This window comes from Numida meleagris, chromosome 3, assembly GCF_002078875.1.
Source record: "Numida meleagris isolate 19003 breed g44 Domestic line chromosome 3, NumMel1.0, whole genome shotgun sequence".
In the NCBI taxonomy this organism is placed as follows: Eukaryota; Metazoa; Chordata; class Aves; order Galliformes; family Numididae; genus Numida; species Numida meleagris.
The window spans coordinates 57507379-57532904 of record NC_034411.1 but is presented as its reverse complement, the minus strand read 5'-3'; the positions used below and the strand labels follow the sequence as shown (position 1 = coordinate 57532904).

Below are 25526 nucleotides of genomic sequence, written 5' to 3'. Positions count from 1 at the left end.
TGACATAGAACAGAAAATGCCACGTTCTTTAGTTTTCTTTCCTTCTGTCCTTCCATGAAGTTCACTTCCTTGAACTCTCACTTCTGGTGTGTACTTTTCTCTCATGTGCCAGCTCTGGAGCCTTCAGGGAGAGTGTTTTGCCACTTGACAGAAATCACTTGGGAATCTTAGCAATTACCTGAATTTTTATATACCTACTTACAGTGTACTGTGGTTTAATGAAATAGTTTAGAGTTAATACTCTTTACAAGATGTAAAAAACTTCACTTGAATGATGCTTTCTCTATTTAGCAAGACCATGATTACTGCATTCTTCACTTTTGTATATGTGATGAGGTACCAGCAAATTGTGTTACAAAGACTACACCCAACAAATGCAGAAGGACATGAAATATACTCGGACATAGCGGATCTTTGAAATGGTGATCACAGTGGTTTTCAACATTGTGTTGGAGGTGATCCAGCAGTTACATGGCTAAGGATATCCCACAGTTTCCATGAGAGGGAAGTGAAAATCCTAAGACTTCTGCAAGGGTCAGGCCATTTATTGCAGTACTCTTCCCTCATACTGCACTATCACACTGTAATCTCTGAATTGGACTCACTCCTGTGCAATCAGGGCTTAAGAAAACTCGTGCAGCTTTCCAAGCTATATGTTTGAGTGTGCAGAATACTGGTGAATGCAAATACTACACTTCTAGAAATAGTGAGAAATTGAGCTCTTGAGCAGAATGTAGTGTTGCTGTTTTTTGTTTTTTTTTTTTAAAAAAAGCTATTTGCCATTCTGTCTATACTAACTAAGGCAGTGGTCAAGCTTGCTGGCAGCTGCTACTGTCCATCGCTACGAGCTTACCCAAAGCCATCCACTATATCAGGATTTCCAGATGTGCAAGGCACTTAAGGAGTTAAGAGGGCTATGGCAGGGAGAAAAGAAGACTGTGGAAGAAGACAGAATGGCTCCGCTGTGTGTGGGCAGACAGGACATGTATCATGTGGAGATGGCTGATCTGTTCTGGTGAACAAACTCAGACAGAAAATGAGGCATTTGTTTCCCAGCACAAAAGCTGTTGTTACAAATGCACGTGGCAGCATCCCAGAAAGTCATTCTTGCTACTTTGAGAGCTGATCTCAGAATCCTTATTTAGCAAACTTTGGGTTAATGTTAAAAGAAAGAAGAAAACATTTCATGGGTTGAGAAAAGAATGAAAACTCATCATCCTGTAAATTATAAATCAAGCCCAGTATTTTAAAACAATGAAATACATTCAAGCACTTCCAATGATCACATGATGATAATAGAGAGGTAACAAATGTTTAATTTGTGTAAATTCAGAACATTAAGCGCTCACATTAACTCACAAGTACGTTTTTTAATTCTGATGGTAAAAATATTATCTGCATTTGTAAAATGCTCTGTATGGAAAACTAATACATAACATATGCAGTAAACTAGAAAATTTTAGTTGCTCTAATGCTTCCAGACAGCTCTAGACAATTTTAGGTTTTTAAAAAAGTAGCTAGTACAATTTTTAAAAAGCAGACATTATTAAACATAACTGTTAGAAATACACAAACACTTTCACTAGAATGAATGCACTGATTTATCTTCACAACAAAGAGATTTGTTTTGACAAAATTCCAAAAGTTCCTGACACGAGTACGCTAGCGAACACTGGGATGCTTAGGTATCTCCAGCCCTTTCTTTACCTGACCTGGGAGGAACGCTTGAGGGATGTTCATCTCAAAGATCAGGGACACCAGGAATTTCAGCGTCCTTTGGATTCTGCTTGGGCACTGGATATTGAACACATGAAATGCAGCCACCAGAGCTGCCAGAGCTGCGGTACAGTCACTGAGCTGGGCTACCTCTTGTTTTTCTATGTACAAAGCAAACCTGCATGAATTCACACTGAAGGGATTTTTAACTTCCAACACTGGTGTCAATACCTTCACCTAAATTAAGAAAAGGGATATTTCAAATGATATCACAGCATCATTTGGTGAACTGTAAGTTGTAACATCAAAAAATTCAGTAAGCCCAGTAACACTGCTTTGAATTTAACCAGCATTTCTGTGAATATTTGCCTTTTATCTAAAGGGCAGGAGAATGTCACCCTTCTCCAGGAACTAATTTAGGCCACCAAAAGGCTGAGAGATATGCCCAGGCAGCTCATAGGAGCAAGACCACAGCTGCTGGTGCTGTCTCCTACCTCCTCATTCACTGCAGCAAACAGACTGGAGTCATCTTCAAAGACATCTGGCAGAAGTAAACATGCAGCAGTCATCTTCATATCTGTGAAAGACAAGGATTTATGCTGAATTACAAATGAGAACATTCAGGCACTGTGGTATCATCCTGGAAAAACAGATTGTGGTTTATGAAATAGCTAACAGCTCAGCAGTAGAAATGCTCCTTGGTCCATTTTGAAGAGTAGTTTGTGCCACAGTAAAAGTTTAGGTGCCTCATCTGGCAATGGGCCATAGTATTCAAATTCATAATGCTCTCACAAATGCTATATTCCAATTGGGAAATGCTTATCTTCCTTATGTGTCATCCTTGAGTGGTCATGGCACCAAGCTTGGTAGAGTTCCAAGAAACATCTGGACAATGCTCTCAGTCATGCGGTCTGCTTTTTGGGTGGTCCTGTGTGGAGCCAGAAGTTGGACTGTGTATGTGTCCCTTCCAATTCGGGTTAATTCTGTAATTGATTTGACCTCCTGGCATTATGCCTGTTTGGACAGCAAATAACACTCTAAGAAGCGCTTCTCACAGAATTTAGCTCAGGTATAGGGATCTACAGCCGCAGTTCAGGAAGAGTAAAGTTTTGAGTAACTCTTTCAAACGTTTTGTCCTTACAGAACTACCCTCACCCCAGTTTTCAGACTGAAAGAAGGTGAGTGGCAGCAGTTATTTGCTCCCTCTCACAGCCAGCAAGCCGAACACAACATGGACCTCTGTGTGTGACACAGATCCCTGCTTTCCAGAGACTGTATGCTGTACCAGTTTGTGCTTTTACTCCTAAAGTAAATTATTCCTACAGAGACAGGGTACTTGAAAGACAGTTAGCAGTAAGTACGTCTTACATTGTTTCACTGGGATGAAGACTTCCAGCTTAAAAACAGTACTTCTCTTCCTAAGGGAAAGCATTTTTTACAAGACTATTTCTCCTTCTAAGTTCTTGAGGAAAAGTTGGTTTACCTCCCTAAAGCCCACAACCCTGTTCTCTCCCTTTTTATTGCTGAACATGTTATATGGCGTGGAACATCTCTTCGGCTAGTTTGCGTCATCTGCCTGGTTGTCCCCCTCCCAGTCTCTTGCGCATATCCCCCAACTCTATTCACTGGGAGGAAGAATGAGGAACAAGCAACCTTTAGTCTGCGCAAACACTGCTCAGCAACAGCTAAAACATTGGTGTGTTACCAGCATTGTTTTGGTCACCAATCTAAAACACAGCACCATACCGACTGCTCTTAAGAAGATTAATTCCAGCCCAGCCAGACCTAGTACAGATATTCAGAGCATAGATTTGTACTGACATTTTAGAACGTTTTCCTCTGTGTTTTGTTTCAGATTTTCTTGTAGCATAATGTTAACTGGATTATTCTTCACCAGATACAAAGATAATATGCTTTCTGAATAAATCTCCAAAATCTTAACTGTTTTCTGATAAACATCCATGTGTGTGAGAAGCTGGAACTCCCTAAAAAGCTAAAAAAAAAAAAAAAAAAAAAAAAAGAACTATTATTGCAATCCTTAAAGCCAAAACTGAAAACAAGAAATGAAGTTCATGCTTTGAAGACAGGGTAAGACTAGCTTACTAAAATAAGATTATAAATGGGATGATATCATCGCTTCGTTTCTTTCCAAAACAGGGAAGAAGTACATGAAGTATCATCAAAGGACTTCCAACAACCTACTGCTGTTCTGTGTGGCATGTTTAACACAGGACTGATGCAAAAATACATTAGAGAACAATGTTGATTAATACTTCAGCTAAAACATCCATTAACATCCACAGTTGTGTCACATCTGTAATATAGAACCATTATTAAGTATAGTTCTGTTACCTGATAAGGGCATCTTAAGAAAGGAAATAGCCTAAGAATGTCCTTTAAAGGTGTCTTATCACAGATCATCTTCCTTCGTATCTGCATGGTTGCATTCATTTTGTCATTCACTTCTTTCCAGTTTCTCAGAGTTTTCATATATTCTTGCTTCAGCCAGTTAATGTGTATGTACACCGCATCACCTTCAAGATAAGCAGGTTCTTCCTAGCAGCAAATCAAGGACAGAAATGTAACAGATCACTTTTCATCTGATGTGGGATTTCTTGTCAGTTCACACTGGAGTCTTCACCAAAGTGTAGTGAAGCTCAGCAGAAAAGACCTAGAGTGCAGCTTGAATACTGTCCCTGTAAATTCACCCTTGTGTACTGTCACCCTATCACATACATAGGATCAGTCTTCATACGGTTCCAGAGCTACCAGCCAGGTCTCCCAAGCTCAAATTACACATTAGAGGATACTCATGAAATTCCTGTGCCTAGTTTGCCTAATTGTGGGTTTGTTTTTTTGTTTTTTGTTTTGTTTTGTTTTGTTTTTAAATTAATAGGCAGTTCTAATGATATCTCAGTGTTACTCTTTAGCAATATTAGCTCTGTATTGCCAAGAAAAATAGCATTTTCTTTTTACTTATACAAGTACTAAAAGCAGGACAACGAACTTGGAAGTGTTTACCAGGAAGAAAACGAGAAGAATTAAGAGAAAGAAACCTCTTAATGGAAAGCGTTATTTGAGTAGCTTGACAGTCCATACTTGAAGATTTATTTAATGATTTTCCTCAAAATTATTATTATTGTCCCTGCTGCAACTCCACAAACAGTAATTACAAATAAAAGGGGTGGGTATCCAAAGCAGTACATCTGTGGCTGTAGTCTGTGGCTGTTTAGTTTCTACCATAGGAGGCAGTGAATTCACCCATTGAAGCAAACTGAAAAAACATACAGATGCTTTGTTAGTGTCATTACTACTCTCAAGCTATGCTTAAACCAGCTTTTCCCAAATATATCATCACTAATGTAGCTGTCATCTATGCCAGTGGTGCCCTGTGGGCCAGAGCCAGCGCAAGTTGAGACACTTTGTTTTATTTCCCAGAACATTTAAGACATAGAGCTGAAAAAATGCAACATTCAAGACTGCTTTGCAGAGCTCTCTGTATGCAATTTAATTTTCCATTTTAACGTCCATTTTAATGGACGTTTAAAATTGTGTGTGTGAAATTCCAAGATTTACAGGTACAAGATATACAGGTTAAACATGTCTCCCTCCTACTATGTATCCATGGATTTCTAAAGCCATTGTTATCAAAGAAGAAAGGCAGCCCTGAATGCAGGACAGTTAATTACCATGATTCCCATAGGTTCTCCCCGGTCCTTGCTAGGACAGTGTTACATCAGCACAGTCTGCTCTCTTTCTCATATAAAGGACTTGACTGGACAGTGCATTTGTGTGTGACCAATTTAACTAAGTATTCCTGTCCCCTTCCTCAGTGCCCAGGAAGAGAAGTCATAGGTCAGAAGATCTGGTTTCATACCCTCCTCGAGCTGGCTGAAAGGAGATGGCAGAGCAGTGGCCCTTCCTCCTGTCAAGACTCCAATGAATGGGGGGGCTCATGGACTTCAGGCAGCCATGTTGTTATACTTCATAGCCTCCAGTAAATTTTTTCTTCCATCACTTCTTCCAGTCACTTTTCCAACCCAGACAAAACTGTACCTTCCACAACACCCTGCGTTATGCTCAGCAGTTTAACTGCTGTGCTGCCAAAAGCTATGCCTTCATTTGTCTGTTTAATCTGACTGTTCCTCACTTCTAATTATCTTATGGGATTCAGTAAGATAGAGGTCAAACTGTTCACCTGCAGTTGTATAGCTATATCATATTCTGTCCTTAATTACTTATTTTCTAGCCAAGATGGTCCTAAGATATTTAATCATTTCCACATACAATAGTTGTTCCGTACTTTAAAAAAAACCCTGTTATTATCTTTGCATATTTTCTAATTTCACTAAAGTCTTCACAAGACAGGCACAGTACAGCTTAAAACACTAGTTGAGATACTGTGATACTGCAGGTGCCTACAGGGGAGTAACGCACTCCTTTTGTTTCTTTCTTAAATAACTCTGAGCATTCAATGTAGTTCTCCAAACAGCTGCTTAGCATTGTGCCAAATGTTCTTCAGCATGATATAAAAATATCATTTGTGAATGATAATAATAAGCTTAGAGCCCATGACTGTCTATGTTATTAGAACTGGGTTTTCTCCTTGTACCTTATTCTGCGTCTGTTGGCATTGAATTTTACCGGCTGTTTTTCTGCCCTGTTAACTCAGTAACATGAAGTCCTGCCATTTTTCAAAGACAACCTTTGTCCCTAGTACCCTTAGTAGCATCCGCAAATGTGGTCAGCCAACTATTCTCCTTTTTCCGCTTCATTTATTAATATATTGAACTGCATAAACTAAGCATTAACAATCTCTTCCACACTACAACCAAACTATTTCTGCTTAGCTCCTGTTTATCCCCTCAGATTATATCTTTTAAGAGCATTTGAAAGGCATATGGTAAAATCACTTCTGAAGTTAATGTGAACTATATCAGCTGAATTTCTGTTGCCTTTGGGATTTCTGAATACTTCAAAGAACTAACACCTTTATGAAGCATGACTTCTGTTTACAGAAACTTCATTGATTCTTTCCCAAGTTATTCATCTCTTGGCTCTGCATTACAGTTGTCAATCTGGCCAGTAAAAATACAAGTTTATTGGTCAGCACGTTCCCAAAATTTTGGAAACTGGCATCACATTAGCTACCTCCAAATTAGTACATCACAATTAGAAGTTTAGCTGGTTTATCCTTGAACACATCTGAAGTTTTTTCACAAAGGCCACCCAGCCTGATGCACCGGGCTGCCTCCCCTCAGCAGCCGCAGGGTCAGGAGAGCAGAACAAACCCCTGTGCTTTGCAAAAGCCCTGCTGCTCCTGACTCTGGTGCTCAGCAGCAAACACCACAGTCAGCCAGTTGAGACCTTGGCTCCAGTTTATCTCCATCTGCCTTGGCAAGGCAAACAGCTAGAGCTGAGGGACTTAGCGTGTAGTCATCCAAGTCATGAAGAGCCAAGTCATAGCTGAGTTAATGACATAATTAATTAGCTAGATGACTCCATATGACATTTTTGTAAGCAGCAGTGGAAAGGTACTCATAGAAATATAGCAGCGGTGTAAGGAAAAATTGCTGTCATTACCCACTAGGAAAAAAAAAGTGATGGAAAACCAAACTTTGTTGTGTAAATCATCCATTACATTACAGGTAACATGATCAGATGCAAGTGATTTTCTTGCAGTGTTCTGCCTGCCTAGAGCAATCATCATCTGTAATCGTTTCATCTTTTTAAGCTGCACTCCTAGGCTGAAGAAAGCTATTGGTAGTCCTAAATTATACCCTGTAAATACATCTTGTTTAAACTAGTAATCTGTATAATAGATAAAAATACCCAGCCATGAAGTCCAACTAACCAAACAGTCAAATAATAGAACTTCAGAAACCTACAAGTCTGCACTAGTACCATTTGGATAGAAAAGAAGGACAGTTTCCTACTGGCCTTAGTAGCCATCAATATTTCAGAGATTACTTGGTTGTTTAAGCACAGTAGAAGCAAAAGTTTATCTAACGAACACATAATGATAAGTCTGAAGTAAAACACTTGATGAGTGCAGAATGTTTCTTGCAATGAAACTGTTCTAAAGTTGGCATTAGAAACCAAAGTTGCTATGATTTGGGGCCTCCTTGTCTCCTATATACAGTGGCAGATCTATGCCTTCTGTATCTAAGCTCTTCATTTCATTTTGTCTCTGTACAGTTTCACTGCAAGTGTGCAATTATACAAACAACATAAACAATATACTGTAATATACAAAGCTACAGAAATACAGATTAGGTGGTAACTGAGGGGCTAGAATTACTGCATCATTGCATGTTTCTATTTCCAACTGATTTAGTGCAAGCATACATGTTTATCAGTCAGGAACAGCATAGAGCAATGGACTTCACTGGTACGTTATGGCTAATGGCAGTGATAGCCTTTAGCAGAACTAGTGTGGAAACAGAGAACAGCAAACTCAAATGTTTATGGATGAGTAGCTGTTTATACAGGCAGCCTAGCTGAAAATACGAAGGGAGAAAGTGTCCTAATGTATGCCGTTCGTTATTTCTAAGCATGGTTTCATTCAAATACGATCTGAAGGCTGTTAACTGAGCACGAAAGATTGACATCACTTGAATTTTACACAAATAATTTCGAACCTTAGGATTTATAACATCAAGATAAATTTTGTCTTTTATATATAAATAAATTTACAGACTATCATGCTTGCAGCAAAATGTGTTCAGTGCAGAACTTGCTTTCTAACTGAATTTTCATAATCTTCAAATGTTCCCGTTTTCTAATTTGCTTTTTTTGGAAAAGTGTAATAAAAGAACATTAACTCAGTCATACCTAAATGTGGGACTCAGAATATTTTCATTTTTTCCTTTAAGTTTTAAATTTGTGAACAGGTTGATTTTTAAGGTAAGTAGAAAGGTAACTGAGAGGTGGGTTTATTTTGGGAGAAAGAAATTATCTCAGTGGGACACCATTTTGCAACCTATTTTGCAATAATTACAAGTGAGATGTAACATCTTTTAGAGTTAACTTTGACATTTGGGGTGTGAATGAGAACAAACTGAGTTTGGAAAGTTGGCTACTGAACTGGTATGCCAGCCCCATCACATTCTAACTTTGGGAAAATCTTCTCTGCCTTATCCATCAGAACAAGAAAGCTCAATCCTGTACAGCAATATCCCAGTAAAACTGTGACAGTAACTTTAACCTTTGGTTATTTCAATCTACTGTGGAAAATCCTATATAGACTGAAGACAGATCTACATTAAAGATCTCCTCTTTCAGTGTCTAATTAAATACGTAATCTTTCCTGTGGCTTGATTTTCCGTCGTGTCACCAGTACCATCGATTTCCATTGCAGTGATAAAAAGAGTGTTGGCTGGTGATATTTAATATTTTTCTGTATAGAATTGTCTTAATGGCAGTGTGCATACTTACTGAATAAGAGGAAGAAATTCTTTTATTTTTAAATAATAGAGGTTGGATTTAAAAAAAACTTTCTGAAACATGAGAATTTACTTTGATACCATTAAAAAATGAGGCTTTTGTTTTGTTTTGCCTTTTCTCATCTGCCAAGCAGATGAGAAATACTGTGGAACAGAATAGAAAAAGAGGTCAAAAGTATGCAGCAAGGAAGTTAATGAGATAAGCAAAGTATATCCAGGACTTTTACATCAGTGTTGCCTAGACCTTGCCTGAGGCCCTGCAAAGACTCTTAAGCCCTTTCATAAGCGAAGAATGACAGCTGTAGGGGACACATCCTTGAGTGCCCATGCCCATAACCACTCTTAACTTCTTGGCATCTCAAGTATCTGTGACTAAAGTCACTGGATCTGGGAGTCACACAGGTCATAGGGCTCTTGCTCCTGCTGCAGATGGCGTTTGACAGGCACCCTTCACACAGAGGATATTCACAGCTCTACTGGAACCAATAGACAATGGATTGGATGAACAACACAACCATAGATTGTGTTAAGATGCTAACGTTTAAACAATAAATCATACATACATTAAACAACTATGGTCCAAATCCCTCACATATCTCATTTCCTGAAGCAAGAGGATAGTTACTAATTTGGTAGGAGATAGGTGTTTAAACACAAAGCCCCAATTCCATAGCGTCCATTTCATGAATCCTGTTTTTTCCCCAAAACATGGCTAGAGATTCTAGTGAAAATAGCAGTTAGATTCTTGTTAAAAGCCCCAGTTAGTACCCTGTAGCACTTTATCAGACAGTGTCCCAGTCAGAGAAGAGAAGTTGCTACTTCTCCTTGAGGGAAGGGAGAATTTTTATGCATGATGTGCATTACCAAGGCATAAAAACTTTCAGTTACTGTTGAAAGCCACTATCATAAATCCTAGAAGTCATTAATGTCAACACCAAAGTAACATGACTGCCTGATCACAGAGTGATGTAAAGTCCTCTGGTGAGGACAGCAAGTGCCTCTTGCTCCTCACAAGGGTATATACCAGTTTCTGAATAGTAAATGTAGCCTAGCTGTTGCTAATGTGGGAGTCTGCTACAGGCCACCCAACCAGGACGAAGTGGTGGATAAGATACTTTATGGGCAGTTGGGTGAGGTCTCGAGGTCTCTACCCCTTGTTCTCATGGGGGACTTCAACCCGAGGAGGGCTAGGGAGAATCTCCATCCCTTGTTGGATGCTGAAGGCAACACAGTGACCAAGGATCAGGATAAGGCTGAGGTACTTAATGCCTTCTTCACCTCAGTCTTTAATAGTAAGACTTGTGCCCTGGGCACACAGCCCCTTGAGCTGGCAGACAGGAATGGGGAACAGAATAGGCCATGCACAATCCACAATGAGATGGTTTTGGACCTGCTCTGCAAGCTGGACACTCACAAGTCCATGGGGCCAGATGGATTGCACCCCAGAGTGCTGAGGGAGTTGGCGGATGTGGTTTCCAGGCCCCTCTCCATCATCTTTCGACAGTCCTGGCTAACAGGGAATGTCCCGGTTGACTGGAGACTAGAAAATGTGACTCCCATCTTCAAGAAGGGCCGGAAAGATGATCCTGGTAGCTATAGACCTATCAGTCTCACTTTGGTGCCAGGGAAGGTTATGGAACGGATAATCTCAGGATAAATTGTGGATCAGTTAAAGGTCAACCAGGGGATCAGGCCCAGTCAGCATGGGTTTATGAATGGTAGATCCTGTTTGACAAACCTGATTTCGTTCTATGACAAGGTGACTCGCTTAGTGGATGAAGGCAAGGCTGTCAGTGTGGTCTATCTGGACTTCAGTAAAGCCTTTGACACTGTCCCCCACAGCATCCTTGTGGAGAAGCTGGCTGCCCATGGTTTGGATGGGCATACACTCTGCTGGGTGAAACACTGGCTGGATGGCCGGGCCCAGAGGGTTGTGGTCAATGGAGTTAAATCCAGTTGGCAGCCAGTCACGAGCGGCGTCCCCCATGGCTTGGTCCCAGTGCCTCTTCTATTCAACATCTTTATCAATGATCTTGATGAGGGGATGGAGCGCACCCTCAGTAAGTTTGCAGACGACACCAAGTTGGGAGGGAGTGTTGATCTGCCGGAGGGTAGAAAGGCACTACAGAGGGACCTGGATAGACTGCATCGATGGGCCAAGGTAAGCCATATGAGTTTCATCAGGGTCAAGTGCCAGGTCCTGCACTTTGGTTCACAACAACCCCAGGCAACCCTACAGGCTTGGGGAGGAGTGGCTGGAAAGCAGCCTGACACAAAGGGACCCTGGTGTGCTGATGGACAGTCTGCTGAATATGAGCCAGCAGTGTGCCCAGGTGGCCAAGGCCAATGGCATCCTGGCTTGTATCAGGAACGGTGTGGTGAGCAGGACTAGGGAAGTCATCCTGCCCCTGTACTCGGCATTGGTGAGGCCTCACCTCGAGTACTGTGTTCAGTTTTGGGCACCTCAGTACAGAAAGGACATTGAGGTGCTGGAGCAGGTCCAAAGAAGGGCAACAAGGCTTGTGAAGGCCTTGGAGAATATGCCCTACGAGGAGCAACTAAAGGAACTGGGGCTGTTTAGTCTAGGGAAGAGGAGACTGAGGGGAGACCTCATCGCTCTCTTCAAATACCTGAAAGGTGATTGCAGTGAGAGCGGGGCTGGTCTCTTCTCAGTGGTGACAGGACAAGGGGAAATGGCCTCAAGTTGCGCCAGGGGAGGTTTAGGTTGGATATCAGGAAAAACTTCTTTCCAGAAAGGGTTGTTAAGCACTGGAACAGGCTTCCCAGGGAGGTGGTTGAGTCACCTTCCCTAATGTGTTTAAAAACCGTTTGGATGTGGTGCTTGGGGGACATGATTTAGCGGTGGGTTGTTAGAGCAGTATGGTTAGGTTGTGGTTGGACTTAATGATCTTGAAGGTCCTTCCCAACCTGAGCAATTCTATGATTCTATGATTCTAATGACAGTGATAAAGATCTCTTTCACAAAGAATGCCAACAGAACCTACTAAGTCTTCGGTTTGAGAGAGTGAATAGAGATAGGACCAGGAGACAGCCCTGCAAATTACTGCAGGCACTCACTGCAGACCACAGATTCAGATCTCTCACCTGGGACACTTTGGGAATATTCCTTTGGGGGACTCCACTAATCTGCTCTCTAGAAAAGGCAGATACTGTTAGATGGTAGTCAGAATCACACACAGGCAGGACTGGTGATGCCAGCATGGGAGCTCCTCTTTTAGACTATACTTGGATACTGGGACCATCTTGCTGACCAGTAGTAACGTTGGTATAGCTGCTACATTGCCTTTCATTATGCTGTTTACAGTTCTTATCAGCTCCCAGCAACTAATAATAATATTTCCTTTGAAAAGGCATTCCTAATTTCCATCGCAGTCGTGGCACCCTTCATGTCCAAAAGCTGAACACAAAGACTGGGGAAACAGCACAGACAGACTGCTCTCATGCAAAATGAACATGTAGCCTACTGAAGGATCCACACTGACTCGTATTTAATTAAAGCAGGCTCTGCTTTAATTATACATAATTACCCTCTTGAGCCCAGCAAATACTTTCAGAGCTAGACTTGCACGCCAATATTAATTGCAAACTTTCAAAGCCATATAAGTCAGTCTATTTCTGACCACAAATGCTTTCTAATTTGCAAACTAGAAAACAGCATAAGCAGAAGGGGGTGAAATCTGTTTTCATCTGTCAAGGGACAGCCTTCACCCCTTCACGTTAACTCACAGAACAATGGAGATATTGAATGATATGAAAAAGGGTGAGGCATAATGTGTACACCAGCAATTTGTGCTCAAAGGTTATCACTTGGCTCTCAAAGCACTTTAAAATATTAACTAAGCAATGCCACACACTATGTACACACATCAAAGTTTTAGTAGAAAAACCACATTGCATCAATACAACCATTAAACGATCATTTGAAAATCCAGTTTCACACTTTGGCTGTGCATACATACAAATACATGATTCTGAGATTTTCAATCTTAGAGAAAAAGGGGCTATTGCTCCTGCTTCACCAGTGTACAACATTCACTGCTTAGATGAAACCTAATTCTGTAGCTCTCAACAGCATCCCTCAACCACATGGCTCAGAGAAGTTTCTGTACGTCTTGCACAACAGGTTAAACCTTTGAAATTCTTGCACTCGTTTAATTCATTTGGTTTCCTCTTTCACTTGCTGATGGTTTTTCTCCCCTTCATTTCTCCCTTTCCACCCCGCCCCAGGATCTCCTGTCAACTCCCACACTCTCTGCATTCCTTGAAACCTTGCTTCAAGCTTCCAGTTCCTGCAGTGGTATAATCTCATTGATGAATAAGACGTCATTTGTTTTAATCTCCTCAAAGACAAACATACTCCTACAAAATGTCTAAAAGGGCTTCAAATCTAAAGTTGTATTGAGATAAAAGAAACTCCAGCTCAGAGCTGGCAGTGCTTGTTCATGTTTACTTCTTTCATCAGAAAAGACAATTTCCTCATTGTGATGAGTGGGGAGCCAGTGGAGCGCAATAAGGCACCTCAAAGGATCAGCTTCACCATTTGCCTCCCTGCAGTCAGCCCTAAGACCACCCCCCACAGGCCCAGCTTCAATCAGTCTGACAGCAGCAATATTTTACACAAACTAATAGTCAAAGCAAAAAAAGACAACAGAGATTATCTGTTCCACCTCATTGAATGGTTGACATCCTTCAATAATCAGCTCCCCTATGCTCGCTGGTACAGAGACTGTTTCCTACATTTGCCCTGAATCAGGTTCTTTGTGCAGGTTAAAGGTTCCAGGCTTCATCATTTAATTTGGCTCTGGTCACCCTACGGATTTTGACCAAACTCAGAAAGCCTATCGCACTGCTTTTCTGCAACCCTCCTTCTATTTTAAGATAGGAGGCCCATCCATTTTCTCTGAAGGAAGCTTTCTCTGAAGTCTCAATAGTTAACAGAAAGTCTCAGCCTTATGTTCTCACCACCTTCATTGTTCTTGTATCGCACGATAATGTCAAAACAATCACATACAGTATCACGTATCTCAGCTTCCACCTGGATGCCTCCTGGGCCAGAGCAATCTTCTCTGGTTTTCATCTGATCATCCCACCATAGAATTTTTGCCTACTCACTACTTTCAAAGTTGCTGTTTATCTTTCCTGTATGGAAATAATACTGACAGATGTCCAACTACATGAGCTTAAATTTCTGCAGAATCCTTCCACTTTTCCCAGTTTAAGTAGCTGTAAAAATATTTCATCTCTATCCCATAGACGCAAAAAGGAGGCGGCCTGCTGATGCCTTCTTTATAAGTGATTTTCATTATGTTTATTCCCAGCTCTCCTGAGTGTAACAAATACATGAAGTATTTGCAAATATCTTCTCCTATCTTAACGCCTCATCAGTGCTTACTTCTCCTTTTCACATCTAACACCGAATTTACATCTTTTACAGCTGTTTCAGAGAAGCCCAGATGAACACACCTGCAAGCTTCCAGAAACAGGAGGCCATTGAAGAGGGATTGTGGTCTCCTCCCCCTTCCAGCTCCTCCCAGTCTACAGCTCCTCCTATTACATTTGGTTGGAGGTGGTTTGTGTCAGGTTCCGTGTTAAGTTTCTTTCCAGGGGTGGCTCACTCATGCTGATGACTGTTTGTAGGGAGCGTCACTCTGAGTGAAACCTCCATCAGGACTATAGTGACAGATAAATCCAGCATGGCTTTTTGTGCATTCATCATGATTGTACAGCCCTCGACACTGCACTTGCTCAAGACCTTTCTTCTGATGCTAGCTAGGAACATATTAATGATACTAAAGGGAATACACTCTTTCATATCATTGCATACAGAGCTGTCTAAGAACTAGCACATAGCAGATATTTTAAAGAATCTTGAGGATAAAGCTGGATGCTATATAGGAGGCCAAGAAACATTCCTGCTGTGTTTGGAGCAGGAATGCCTGCTGGCAGGTGACTGGGCTTGAGCAGACAAAGTGATAGCAATCATCTGTGGTCTGAGCACATCCCAAAACATCACTAGCAAGCAATTTTTAATTATTTGTTTATGCTTGGTGAGATTGGAAGAGCAGTCAAAGACTTTAGCAAGAGTAGCAGGCATATTTTTTTTTAAAGTAAAAACAAACACCACTCATACTAAGAAATGCCTCAGGGGTAAAGAGTCTTTTCATCACCTTCATACCATTAACAACTCAAGGTTATGCTGACACAGCATGCATTCTATGGAATTGCACCTTGTGACTATACTGAGCTTTAGTTTCTGAATAGAAGTCAGCTGTGTGACTGGTGAGTATGTTAGCCATTGGGAACAGATGTGCTCTTTCATCTGCACTGCTTGCCAGTTGGGTTTGACCTGTAATGCCCCAGAGTCCTGCTCTGCCCATCTAAGGGAAAGTGAGGATGCAAAGTGGCTAGAAATCTTTGATTGATCATTCTTCAAAAGTCTCCTTAGCCTGGAATTCACTTCCCACCCTTAAATGATCCTAATGGACTGGTCAGCCTATTCCTCCAGGCTTGTAAAAGGGTTGAAGGCAAGGGGGTCTGACTAATGATAATTTGAATATTTTGCTTGTGGTATTGACTTCTAGACCAAATATTTATTTTCTGAGGCTATGATTTTCTCTTTAGCATTTTAAATTTATCACAAAGTAGTTATTGCCAAAGATAAGCAGGAAGTTACCTTTATATATTTTGCCAAATATAGGAAATGCATTTGTTTGAAAGAATGCTAAAAAAAAAAAAAAATCGTGTTCAGGTGTACACTTTTACTGTTTGTAATGACAAACATCTGGCTGTAAGAGCTCAAGTTATTTGGTTTCTACATAGAAACACATTTAAAACTAAGGCGTGATTCCCTCAGTTTGTGCGATTCATTCATAAGCCTAACAAGTGTTAATTCTTGCTTTCACACCTTCCTGTTGTTTAGGACATGGGGAAAAAATGAAAGAAAGGTTGTTCATGGATAGCTCAGCGTCTTCTCACCTTCCAGTTTCACTCTTACTTGTTTACAACTCTGCAGCCAGCAGGAACTGGGAACATGCTTCCTTCTTCAACTTCTGGAGCAAGCCAGGAGTGACCAGTGATGGCCTTGGGCAATGCAGTTAAAGGGAACAGTATTCCCAGCTTACAGTGTGCACATAGCATGCTGTGATTACACCTCATCTATAGGAAAAAGAAGTCGAGCACGCAGTCCCATGGGATCACAGTAGGGCCTTCTCAAGCAGCTGATGTGATAAAGACCTACACTTGCCCTTTCCAAGCATTAGCAGATAAATTAATGCTGACTTGATGCACGCATGAAAGCCTATTGCTTCTCTTTTCCCATGTGCAAGGCTGTTTATTGTTTTGCACCCAAATTTTGTTTCTTGTTTCATAAATTGCAAACCTTCCAACTATAGCAGGCAGAAAGAAGAAACTGTTCATTCATGCACACATTACTTAGGAGGAGATACGCAGAAATCACTGAAGCCCCTAATAAATATATGTGCTTTTTGGGTAGAAAACTACAGCTAAGGGTGTGACTTATGCAAAAATGTGTCAGGCAAACCACTCATGCCTGGTAAAGAGTTAGCAGTATGAACATATGCGAACTAATTCCTTGAGTAGCTTCTTTATCATATTCTTGTAATTGACTAAGTTTTACCATATTTTAATTGTAGCACTGAAAGGAGTATGGGGTGTGTTGCCAAAGCATAACTGGAATGTATGGAAGTGTATAAGCTAATTAGTATGCTTCAAACACTTACCGGGCATTAATAGCTCTTTGTAAGTTCTCTAACTGAAGGGAAATACAGCATCTGCACATATACATTCATAAGCATCCCTAGGTATATTGTGCATTAATGCAAATAGCTAAAAGAGTGATGTGGTAGTAGGGTATGGCCATTTCATGCCTTCGCAAACATCAGTTTGTATTCTTACTGGAGATGTATAATCTAAGGCAGAATGGGAACACTGCATTAAAAATAAAAGAATTTTATGCGCAGTTGGTGACATCTGTAAATGATGTCAAATGTACAAAGCATCAAGTGTTGGTTTTAGCTATATTGTTGATGCGCAGTTCTCCACAAAGGAAAATAAGCCCAAAGTCTGTCTACAGAACAAACTATTTGAGAAAAATGTAAGCAGGATGAGATCACAGAAATCTTACCTCTTTCTGCACTTTGACGTCATAAGATTTGTTTTCAGCAGATGAAGATTTCCTGCTCTGTCCTCTCCTGTGGCCAAACTTGCATTTGTTCTTCAGAACTTGCTCATCATCTTCGATGGCTCTCCGCACATATTTGAAACGATCCTTAAGTGCCCGTTTCCATACCAACTGCACAATAAAATAAACAAAAATTTGTCTGTATTGTGTAAGAATTTGCTCCATTCCTAGTGCAGGTTACTTTGTTTTCATCTAACTTTACTTTTTTTCTTTTTTTTAAATAGTTTGCTACTAAACAGAAATATGATGAGAAGGCTCGTATTTTGACATCAGCATAGCGATGACTTCAGGACTGAGAGATGCACAGAGGTTTAGGTTAGATATTAAGAGGAAGTTTTTCAGTCAGAGTGTGGTGACGCACTGGAACAGATTGCCCAAGGAGGTTGTGGGTGCCCCATCCCTGGAGGCATCCAAGGCCAGGCTGGATGTGGCTCTGCACAGCCTGGTCTAGTGGTTGGCAACCCTGCCCACAGCAGGGGGGTTGAAATTAGATTATCGTTATGGTCCTTTTCAACCCAGGCCATTCTATGATGATTCTATGCACAAGCACCTGTGATTGTCTGCCTCAATGACTGCTAATCAAAAGGCCTACTGGCACCTGCACAGTTCAAGTACCCCAGACAGAGAATCTAAGTGTAGGGTTAGACATAGCCAAGATTACCAGGGTGGTCAGCAAAAACACAGCTTGTTTTCCTTTTCTGGCTCTTACTTTTGGATACTATCTATGACGTCAGGTAACAAAACTGCGTGGGGAGTCAGATCAGTTCACTGATGCCACAAAAACTAATATTTTGCCTCAAGAAGTAACTGGCTGGTTGTGAAGCTCTGAGTGTTAGATCTAATACAAGGAAGCAGAAAAATAGAGTGAAAATTTCCCTTTTGAAGGGAGCTGGCAGTTACAGTGGATCAAATATGCTATTAAACTGGACTTATTGCTGCTGAAGTAAGAGGGTCAGTTAAGTAGGTCTTGGTGCTTATGAGATGCCTCTAAGGGTATAAATTGCAGCTTAAATGCACTTCTCCCCTCAGCAGCCAAAGATAGAGCTAATGTGCTCCCTGCTTCTGTGAGATTTTTGTCTTCTTCATTTGGGAACAGAAAAATGATGGTGCCTGCTGCTTCTGAGAGCTAGGTGGACAGCAATATCCATGACATTATAGACAGACAGCAGCCCACCTGCCCTCAGCTGGGTGCCTCGCAGCAGGACACAGCAGCACTAACTGCAGACATGCAGGGAAAAAGCCTCTAGGCAAAGGCTGTTAAGCATTTCTGCAGGCAAAGCCTGCAACTGCAAGTAGTAAGAATACCTTTGAGGATCTGACAAAATGACTGATTATTTTAGTTATTGAGGTGTTTTCAATAGTCATAAGAAACAAACAAAACAAAATAAGTGACAAGATGTGACAAAAGAGATTCAGATAGTTATTTCATTTTCTAAAATGGACTCCAAGTTGAACCTATACTCAGTGATGCTGAAGATCAATATAAACATAAGAATTACTCCAAGCTCCCTACCAAAAAGTTGTCCTTTATTATGCAAGGTCAAGTGTACTTCTGCTGAACTCTATTTTGTACTAGGCAGTACCGTACCTTTGCAGCAGGAATCTGACATGCCAGCCTTTCTCACCCGTGGGTTGACTGGGAGGGTATCTCTGAGACAGCAGCGTGACCTTGCCCTCCTTCTGCTGCTCCCACCTCCCCAGGTTGCCAGTCGATAATAAGAGAATCTTTTCTTAAAAGCAACAGCTCCTTTAATGGTGAGAAATCTCAGCAGCAGCTCACACGCAGGCTCTGGGCCTTCTGGCTTTTCCTTCAGCTTTTCTGGAGTAGACCAAGGCTGATGTACCCTCCCAGGGGGGCACCTTCTGCCACCACCTACAGCCCTCACAGAACTGTCCTCTCTCTGGCAGCCATGCTCAAGCTTCTGAGAACTGGAATGCAAACAAATTCATCTGTGTTTCTAGTGTGCAAAGTTCTGACTTAGGATTCTGGCCTCACCTGCTAATGAGAAGAAGTAGAGCACAGACTTCTCACCGTGTGCATTTACAGCATCAGTGTAAGTATTATGTCCCAGTACTGTTCTCAAAACCCAAAAGGTAACCACTTGCCTTGGAAATCCCACTTCATCTGCCTGAACCACTAATGTTCCTGAGCGGTCTGCTAATTCTGACTTTATACATTTATAATTTGATGCAGATACCCTAGCATTATATGCCTAGCACAATTTATTTGTAAAAATCTTTATTTTTAAGGCTGGTAAAAACAAATTTAATGTAACATGTCTCTGAAATGTTTACAGATGGTAAAATTCTTTAAAAGATTATCAACTCAGACTATATTAACAACTGAGAATTTAAATGTTCTTAGTGGAGTTTTGTGTAGGTTTTTTTTTTCTTTTGAAAGCCTTTGTTTAGCTAGCAGATATTTTAGCTTTTTCTTCCACATGGATAAATATACTGATACCTATGCACAGCTTTAAATATCTCACAAAGTTCAAAACATCCAGCTGTGTTAGCTTGTCCTCAGATAGATAAGAGTTTTTAACTAAATCTATTTCTGTAACAGGATTCTCATAATCTCATCCAAGTCCCTTCTCACATACCTCTTTCATGAGCAAGACTGCTAGGACATACATTTATGTGGTTTCCATAGTAGGTAACATATCTTCTAAAAAGGATGGTTTTGCTGCATTTTTGAGCCAATTATTTTATTTTCTATGAATACTGGAGAAAAAAATAACAGCAGAAACGTTTACCATGCTTATAAAGTAGTACAAGGATTAGTTTGTGTGTTCCTGCCATGGGAGGGAACGGATTACACGCAGATTAAAAGCAGTAATTTACTAGAGAATAATCATTTTGCATGCAGCAGTTGCATAATCAAGCATGTCAACAGTGTGATCCGGGGTATCACTAGGATCTGAGCACTGCTGAACTCCAGGAGTGACTTATACAGGAGTAAGCATTTACTAACCCCTCTCTGCCTTCCTAATAAAAATGTACAATTTTCAACATGAAATAGAGTCAGTGACTCCTACCAAACAGTTTCTTGTGTACTCTTGCAATAGGAATGATAAAAGATAATAATGCCTTGCAGGTAGTCAGAAAGTATCACCCCAATAATCTTCTGACTGCTGCGACTATTAACCAGGCATTTTATATTAAAGCCTATTTTTCCTGTAATTACTTGAAAATAATGCTTTGGCTACATCATAGATCAAAAGCCTAATAATTTATATCGTGACTAAACTGAGATAATATTTAATTATATTTAAGTGTCAGTGCATTAGACTAACACTACTCTTTATGTCAAAGAAAACATTATGGGAAAAACTCTTTCAGTAATCACCTTAAAACTCTTCTTTCCAAAAGCTAATCTGGAAAGGGGGTGGAGAAATTGGTTTCATTTCAAGTGCTCCATAGACCTTTCAAGAGAGTTTTCTCTCTCTCTCTCTCTCTTTTTTTTTTAATGTTATGAAAGATTTATCAGAAATCCTAAGTAATTCCTGGTTCTGAAGTGAAAAGCCTTCTTCTTAAATTTATAGCACATAGGTAAGTTATCAGTAATCTTATTTTAAAACTTACTCAGTTATATTAATCATGGAACAGAAAGATATTTTTCCCTACTGCAAAGTTAGATGGAAAATCATAACCAAGAAAACAGAATTATAGATAATCTACTAATAATATGTAAACACTAAACTTTTAACTAAAACCTCTTTGCAATGGAATGGGATTGATAATATTACTCAGTTTCTATATTACGCACACAGTGTTTACATTACTTACTTTAAATAGTTTGGAGATGAAAACAAATCACGTCCAATTTTATGGAAAAAAAAAAAAAGAATACTCAAAGTTTCATGAGGAAATTTATTCCTGTCTTGGAAATTTAGTTCTATTCACAAGAACTTAGGCACTTTTTGGTTTGTTACTCTGTTGCAAATCTTTCCTCCATTCAAATTCCTAAGCTATTTCATTTCCATGAAAGTTTTACAACAGAAGTTGTGACACGCCCAATATGAAGTTTTCCATTACATCGAGTTCTTTACACTTTGATGTTATTTTCTTGGTCAGAAGCAAAAAAAACTATTCTGAAATGTAAAGATATCTCAAGGGATGAAATACTCATTTTCTTAGTCAAAGCACAACTGCCTGCCACTGCCCACCTGAGGCACGAACATACACACATGCTTGCTTTGGATCAATCCAGAACAGTTTCCACTGCATCATTTCAACAGCTAAGACACACCAATTTCTGGTGGAGAGCTCCAAACTATTTGGCTTGAGAGTTAAAAATAAGAACCTGCTCCTGACAAAGTTTCCCAGTGTATGGAACAGAATACATGCATATGATGTTGGGTTAGTTTTAAGCCTTTGTTGTTGTAGAACACAGCTATCTATATTTATAGCCTCCATGATTGTGGAGGAACTAAAAGAAATGTGTGCTGGTAGGTCCAATAAAAATGGTAATTTGTCCTTCCCCCTCCTCCAAACTTTGGTATACAGACCTACACCTTCAGTACTTTTCTCTGACTCAAATCAGTCAGTGCAGAGGCTTGCCCAGAAGCATTAGATTAGCAATACTGAGAACTGCAATTCCTCACTTACTGATGGTGGTTTCCTCTACATTTGGTTTCTAGTAGGCATGAAAGAAATATCAGAAGACACAGAACAACTGCTCTGAAATCTCTGTGCCATCATGTGGAAATTTCCCAGATAGTTTCCACCAGCACCACTTTGGGGATCGATCTGCAAAGCCACAAACTGTTTATTAAAGCATTTAATAGGATTTATAGGTGGTTTCAGTAAGTCTATGCTTTTCCTGTAATGAAACTCCTTTGAGAGTTCATCCATAGAATCTCTGTTTTAAGACAGTTTTTGGCAGTTAAAGGCTGTAAAAAGTTCTTTGGAAAGGCCCAGATGTGCATTCCAGGCAGCCTCCACAAAGGAGGACCAATGGAGCTGTGACTGCCTGGAACCAGGCATGGGTCTCCCACTGAGACATGCAGAGAAATCTCCTGGATTTCACATTGGTCTGAGGCTCATTCTTCTGTTGCGTTGCTCCTTTCCACGACATATTTGTTTTCTTTCATCCCCCCTGTCTTACAGATGAGACTGAGCCTAGTCTTTGAATATCCATCACCTAATCCTCACATTTTTTTTTAAATTCTCAAAATCGTTTGCTGTCTGCAGTAACTCTGCATGTTATATGTATGTATGTTGAAAGTTAACAATCTTCTCTGAGTCTCACAATATTTAACAAGAAGGTATGAAAGTATCACATAGCAAAGCAGTGATGAGAAGTCAGAATGTGAATGCTGTCCTTTGTGACCATGGACCTATTTCAAGTCACAAGGGAATGGGGGAAAAAAATGAGGTTCACATTTGAGTTTTCTTCTTCCACTGCTTTCAGTTATACACCTGCTGAGAACCCAAGTAATATTTAAAATTTTTCTATTTTTATTTTTTTAATCTCTACCTACATTCCTGACAAACCTAAAACAGTAGCGTTATGTTGGTACATAACTAACATTCAAATGATTATAACACATTGCAAGAGGGTAAATTATCTGTTAATCCGCATACAGAAAGGTTTGTTTATGTTTTTTTAAAGACTTGCCTTCTTATTAATTTTAAAAAAGAAAAACAAAATCACAGTTACTCAAATTTATTCTTTGGGAGCAATCAAACCAGGAAAAAACTGTACACAAGGAGCAACCAGGGACCCTGGGACTGTCTTTTATGTCCCTGAAATGATCTCAGGGTAGCTTTGAGAAGTGGCACATAGTTGGATTAACCTTTGATTAATGTAATGAAATAAGAATGTGATTTGGCAGGCATGTCAAAGTGAAGCTTACAGCTGTGAATTCATCCAGTAAACAAGAAATTTATATTGATTTGCTCTAAAGTGTTATTTTCTTGTGATCGATTATATTGGGAGGGAAGGAAAAAAAGAGTTATTTCAATATTTTAATGATAGATTACTGTTTACAATACTTACAAAGCCATTCCCATCTTCATTCAGGAACGGGTATGCCTGCATCAAAGCCCCGACAACAATGTTGTACTGCTGGCCGTTCGGATACCTGTGCAAACAAGGTCAAAGAAAGAGTCAGTACTCTGGATGGTATTTGACACTGTCTGGAGGCCATACTGATGCACACTGAAGTGACAGAACGTTCCCAAAGTATTTTTAAGACTATCAATCCTCCCCGCCCCCCAAATAACAAAGAGAATATCTTGAAGATTTCATGCAAATCTTACAATTGTCTTCAACAGGTTTCCAGCCTTAAGCTTCCTCTGTGTAAGCACATTAAGACGAATATCTGTACATTCATCTGAAAATTTACTTCTGCAGCCAATTTGTAATGACCCAAAATAAACCTAAAAATGTATACTTACAGTGATCCTGCTAGGTACTTTGTCATGTCTGCTTGCAAACAGTCAATCATCCTTATTCTCATACTGTGATCAGGGTATTTTTTTTCTCCTAGTACCATCTTGACGTCATAAGGAAAATTTGGTAAAGTATAAGAACATGTCCTACATCTTGCAGAACATAATTTCAGATTTTCACTGAAAAAGATTATATTATCATGAACACTTCTTCTTTGATAAGGCAAACAAGAATGAAAGAAAAATATAAGCAAAAATTCAACACAAATGAAAGTTATTGCTATACATATTCAAGGCTTACTGTCTTCGTTTCTATGTTTCATGCAGTACTCACAAAAGCTGCAATTAAAATACATGCTGCTAAAATCACATGTCAAACATGAAATGTTATAATCAGTCCACATTACATGAATTGCCACTGAGTGTTCACTAAATGAAAGCAGAAGGCACAGCAGAAGAGGTCAATGGGGACTCACTACCACTGCAAAATAACCATCATCTACCTTCTTTTATAGTGTGTTTTCCTAGGTCCTTCTAATTTACTAGTGATAGTAAAATGAACAGCTTAATAGAAGAAATTATTATACAAGATATCAGCTGAGATTGTCCTCCAAAAGGGGAAAGCAATGAACAGGATAAGGACGGTTAAACAATTTAATGACTGGAAACAAAGCACAAGGCCTACAACCCTAAGAGCCATCAGCACTATGTGCAAATATCACACCTTAGCTGGTGGAAGCCTGTGACAGGAAATCCCCACTAGCTATCCGGAGTGCTTCTCTCCTCCATAGAATATGGCAAACTGACGCTGAAAAAAACATGGAAAAGTAGAGGATAACTGAGCCTGAAGCATCTAGAAGGTGGTTCTGGCATGCCCAGACAGCTTCCCAATGCTGGTAGCCCAGAGCCAACAAAGAAATTTCAAATGGGAGTTGCCAAAGATAACTAAAAATTCCTGTTATGTATATAGCTCTGCAATTTATGTTTGCTTTAATTTAAATTGCAAAGAGTAATTTGGAAGCAACTAACAGGCTTATAGAAACTACAGTTTTTGCCATCCAGACATCCTCCAGAGCAACCTGCTCTGGGTGACTCTGCCTAAGCATGGGCCTTGGACTAGATGGCCTCCAGAGTCCCTTCCCAGCTCAACCATTCTGTGGTAATAATAATTATCTTTAAAAATGCTGTCATTACAGATGATAAAAGCAGATGCTCACACAATATTAATATACAAGTATCTATATCTGACCTAATGATCTGGACTCCCTTTATATTCAGGGAGGAAACAAATGTTATTGAAAGATGATGGAACAACCAAAGGACATCCAAAACCAAACCAGATGTTCTCATCCATTTCTCTCCAGTAATTTTTAAGGAAATTAAAAGAGTCACGACAGTTGTTGAAATCTACACTGTATGCACCTAGAGTTAGTAAACCAACGCTTGGTAAGAAAGAGCTCCCATCATAAGAGTCTCTACAAAAAAAAGAAAAAAAAACTCTCTACCTGACAAAACCATGGCAGAGAGGAACACACTGCTATACTTCAGTCAGGTCAGTATTTCACTCCTAAAACTTTCTTCGGTAGCCTCTAGACAAGGTCTGCAGTCTTCACTGGGAGCTTTTGCTGTCAAGCCACTTTCAGGGAAGAATGTAAAGAAAAACACATGGCAGCCAACACCTTAAGGGTGTCAAAATTAACTGCAATACCAATGGACAAGCATTTGTAATAGCTTAATTTATAGCACTT

At 40.0% G+C, this 25526-nt stretch overlaps 1 protein-coding gene across 2 annotated transcripts in view; it reads right to left on the bottom strand.

Annotated features, from left to right (window-relative positions):
* SAMD3 (sterile alpha motif domain containing 3) overlaps positions 782-25526 on the bottom strand; it is a 36145-nt gene continuing 11400 nt past the window's right edge. For both annotated transcript variants that reach the window (XM_021390954.1, XM_021390955.1), the window contains exons 4-10: positions 23785-23958; positions 23384-23468; positions 17326-17493; positions 4069-4272; positions 3538-3709; positions 2211-2293; positions 782-1953 (exon numbers count right to left, since the gene is read on the bottom strand). In XM_021390954.1, the coding sequence (XP_021246629.1) occupies positions 1663-1953; positions 2211-2293; positions 3538-3709; positions 4069-4272; positions 17326-17493; positions 23384-23468; positions 23785-23958 (1177 nt within the window). In that variant the 3' untranslated portion in view covers positions 782-1662. The remainder of the gene's footprint in view (positions 1954-2210; positions 2294-3537; positions 3710-4068; positions 4273-17325; positions 17494-23383; positions 23469-23784; positions 23959-25526) is intronic.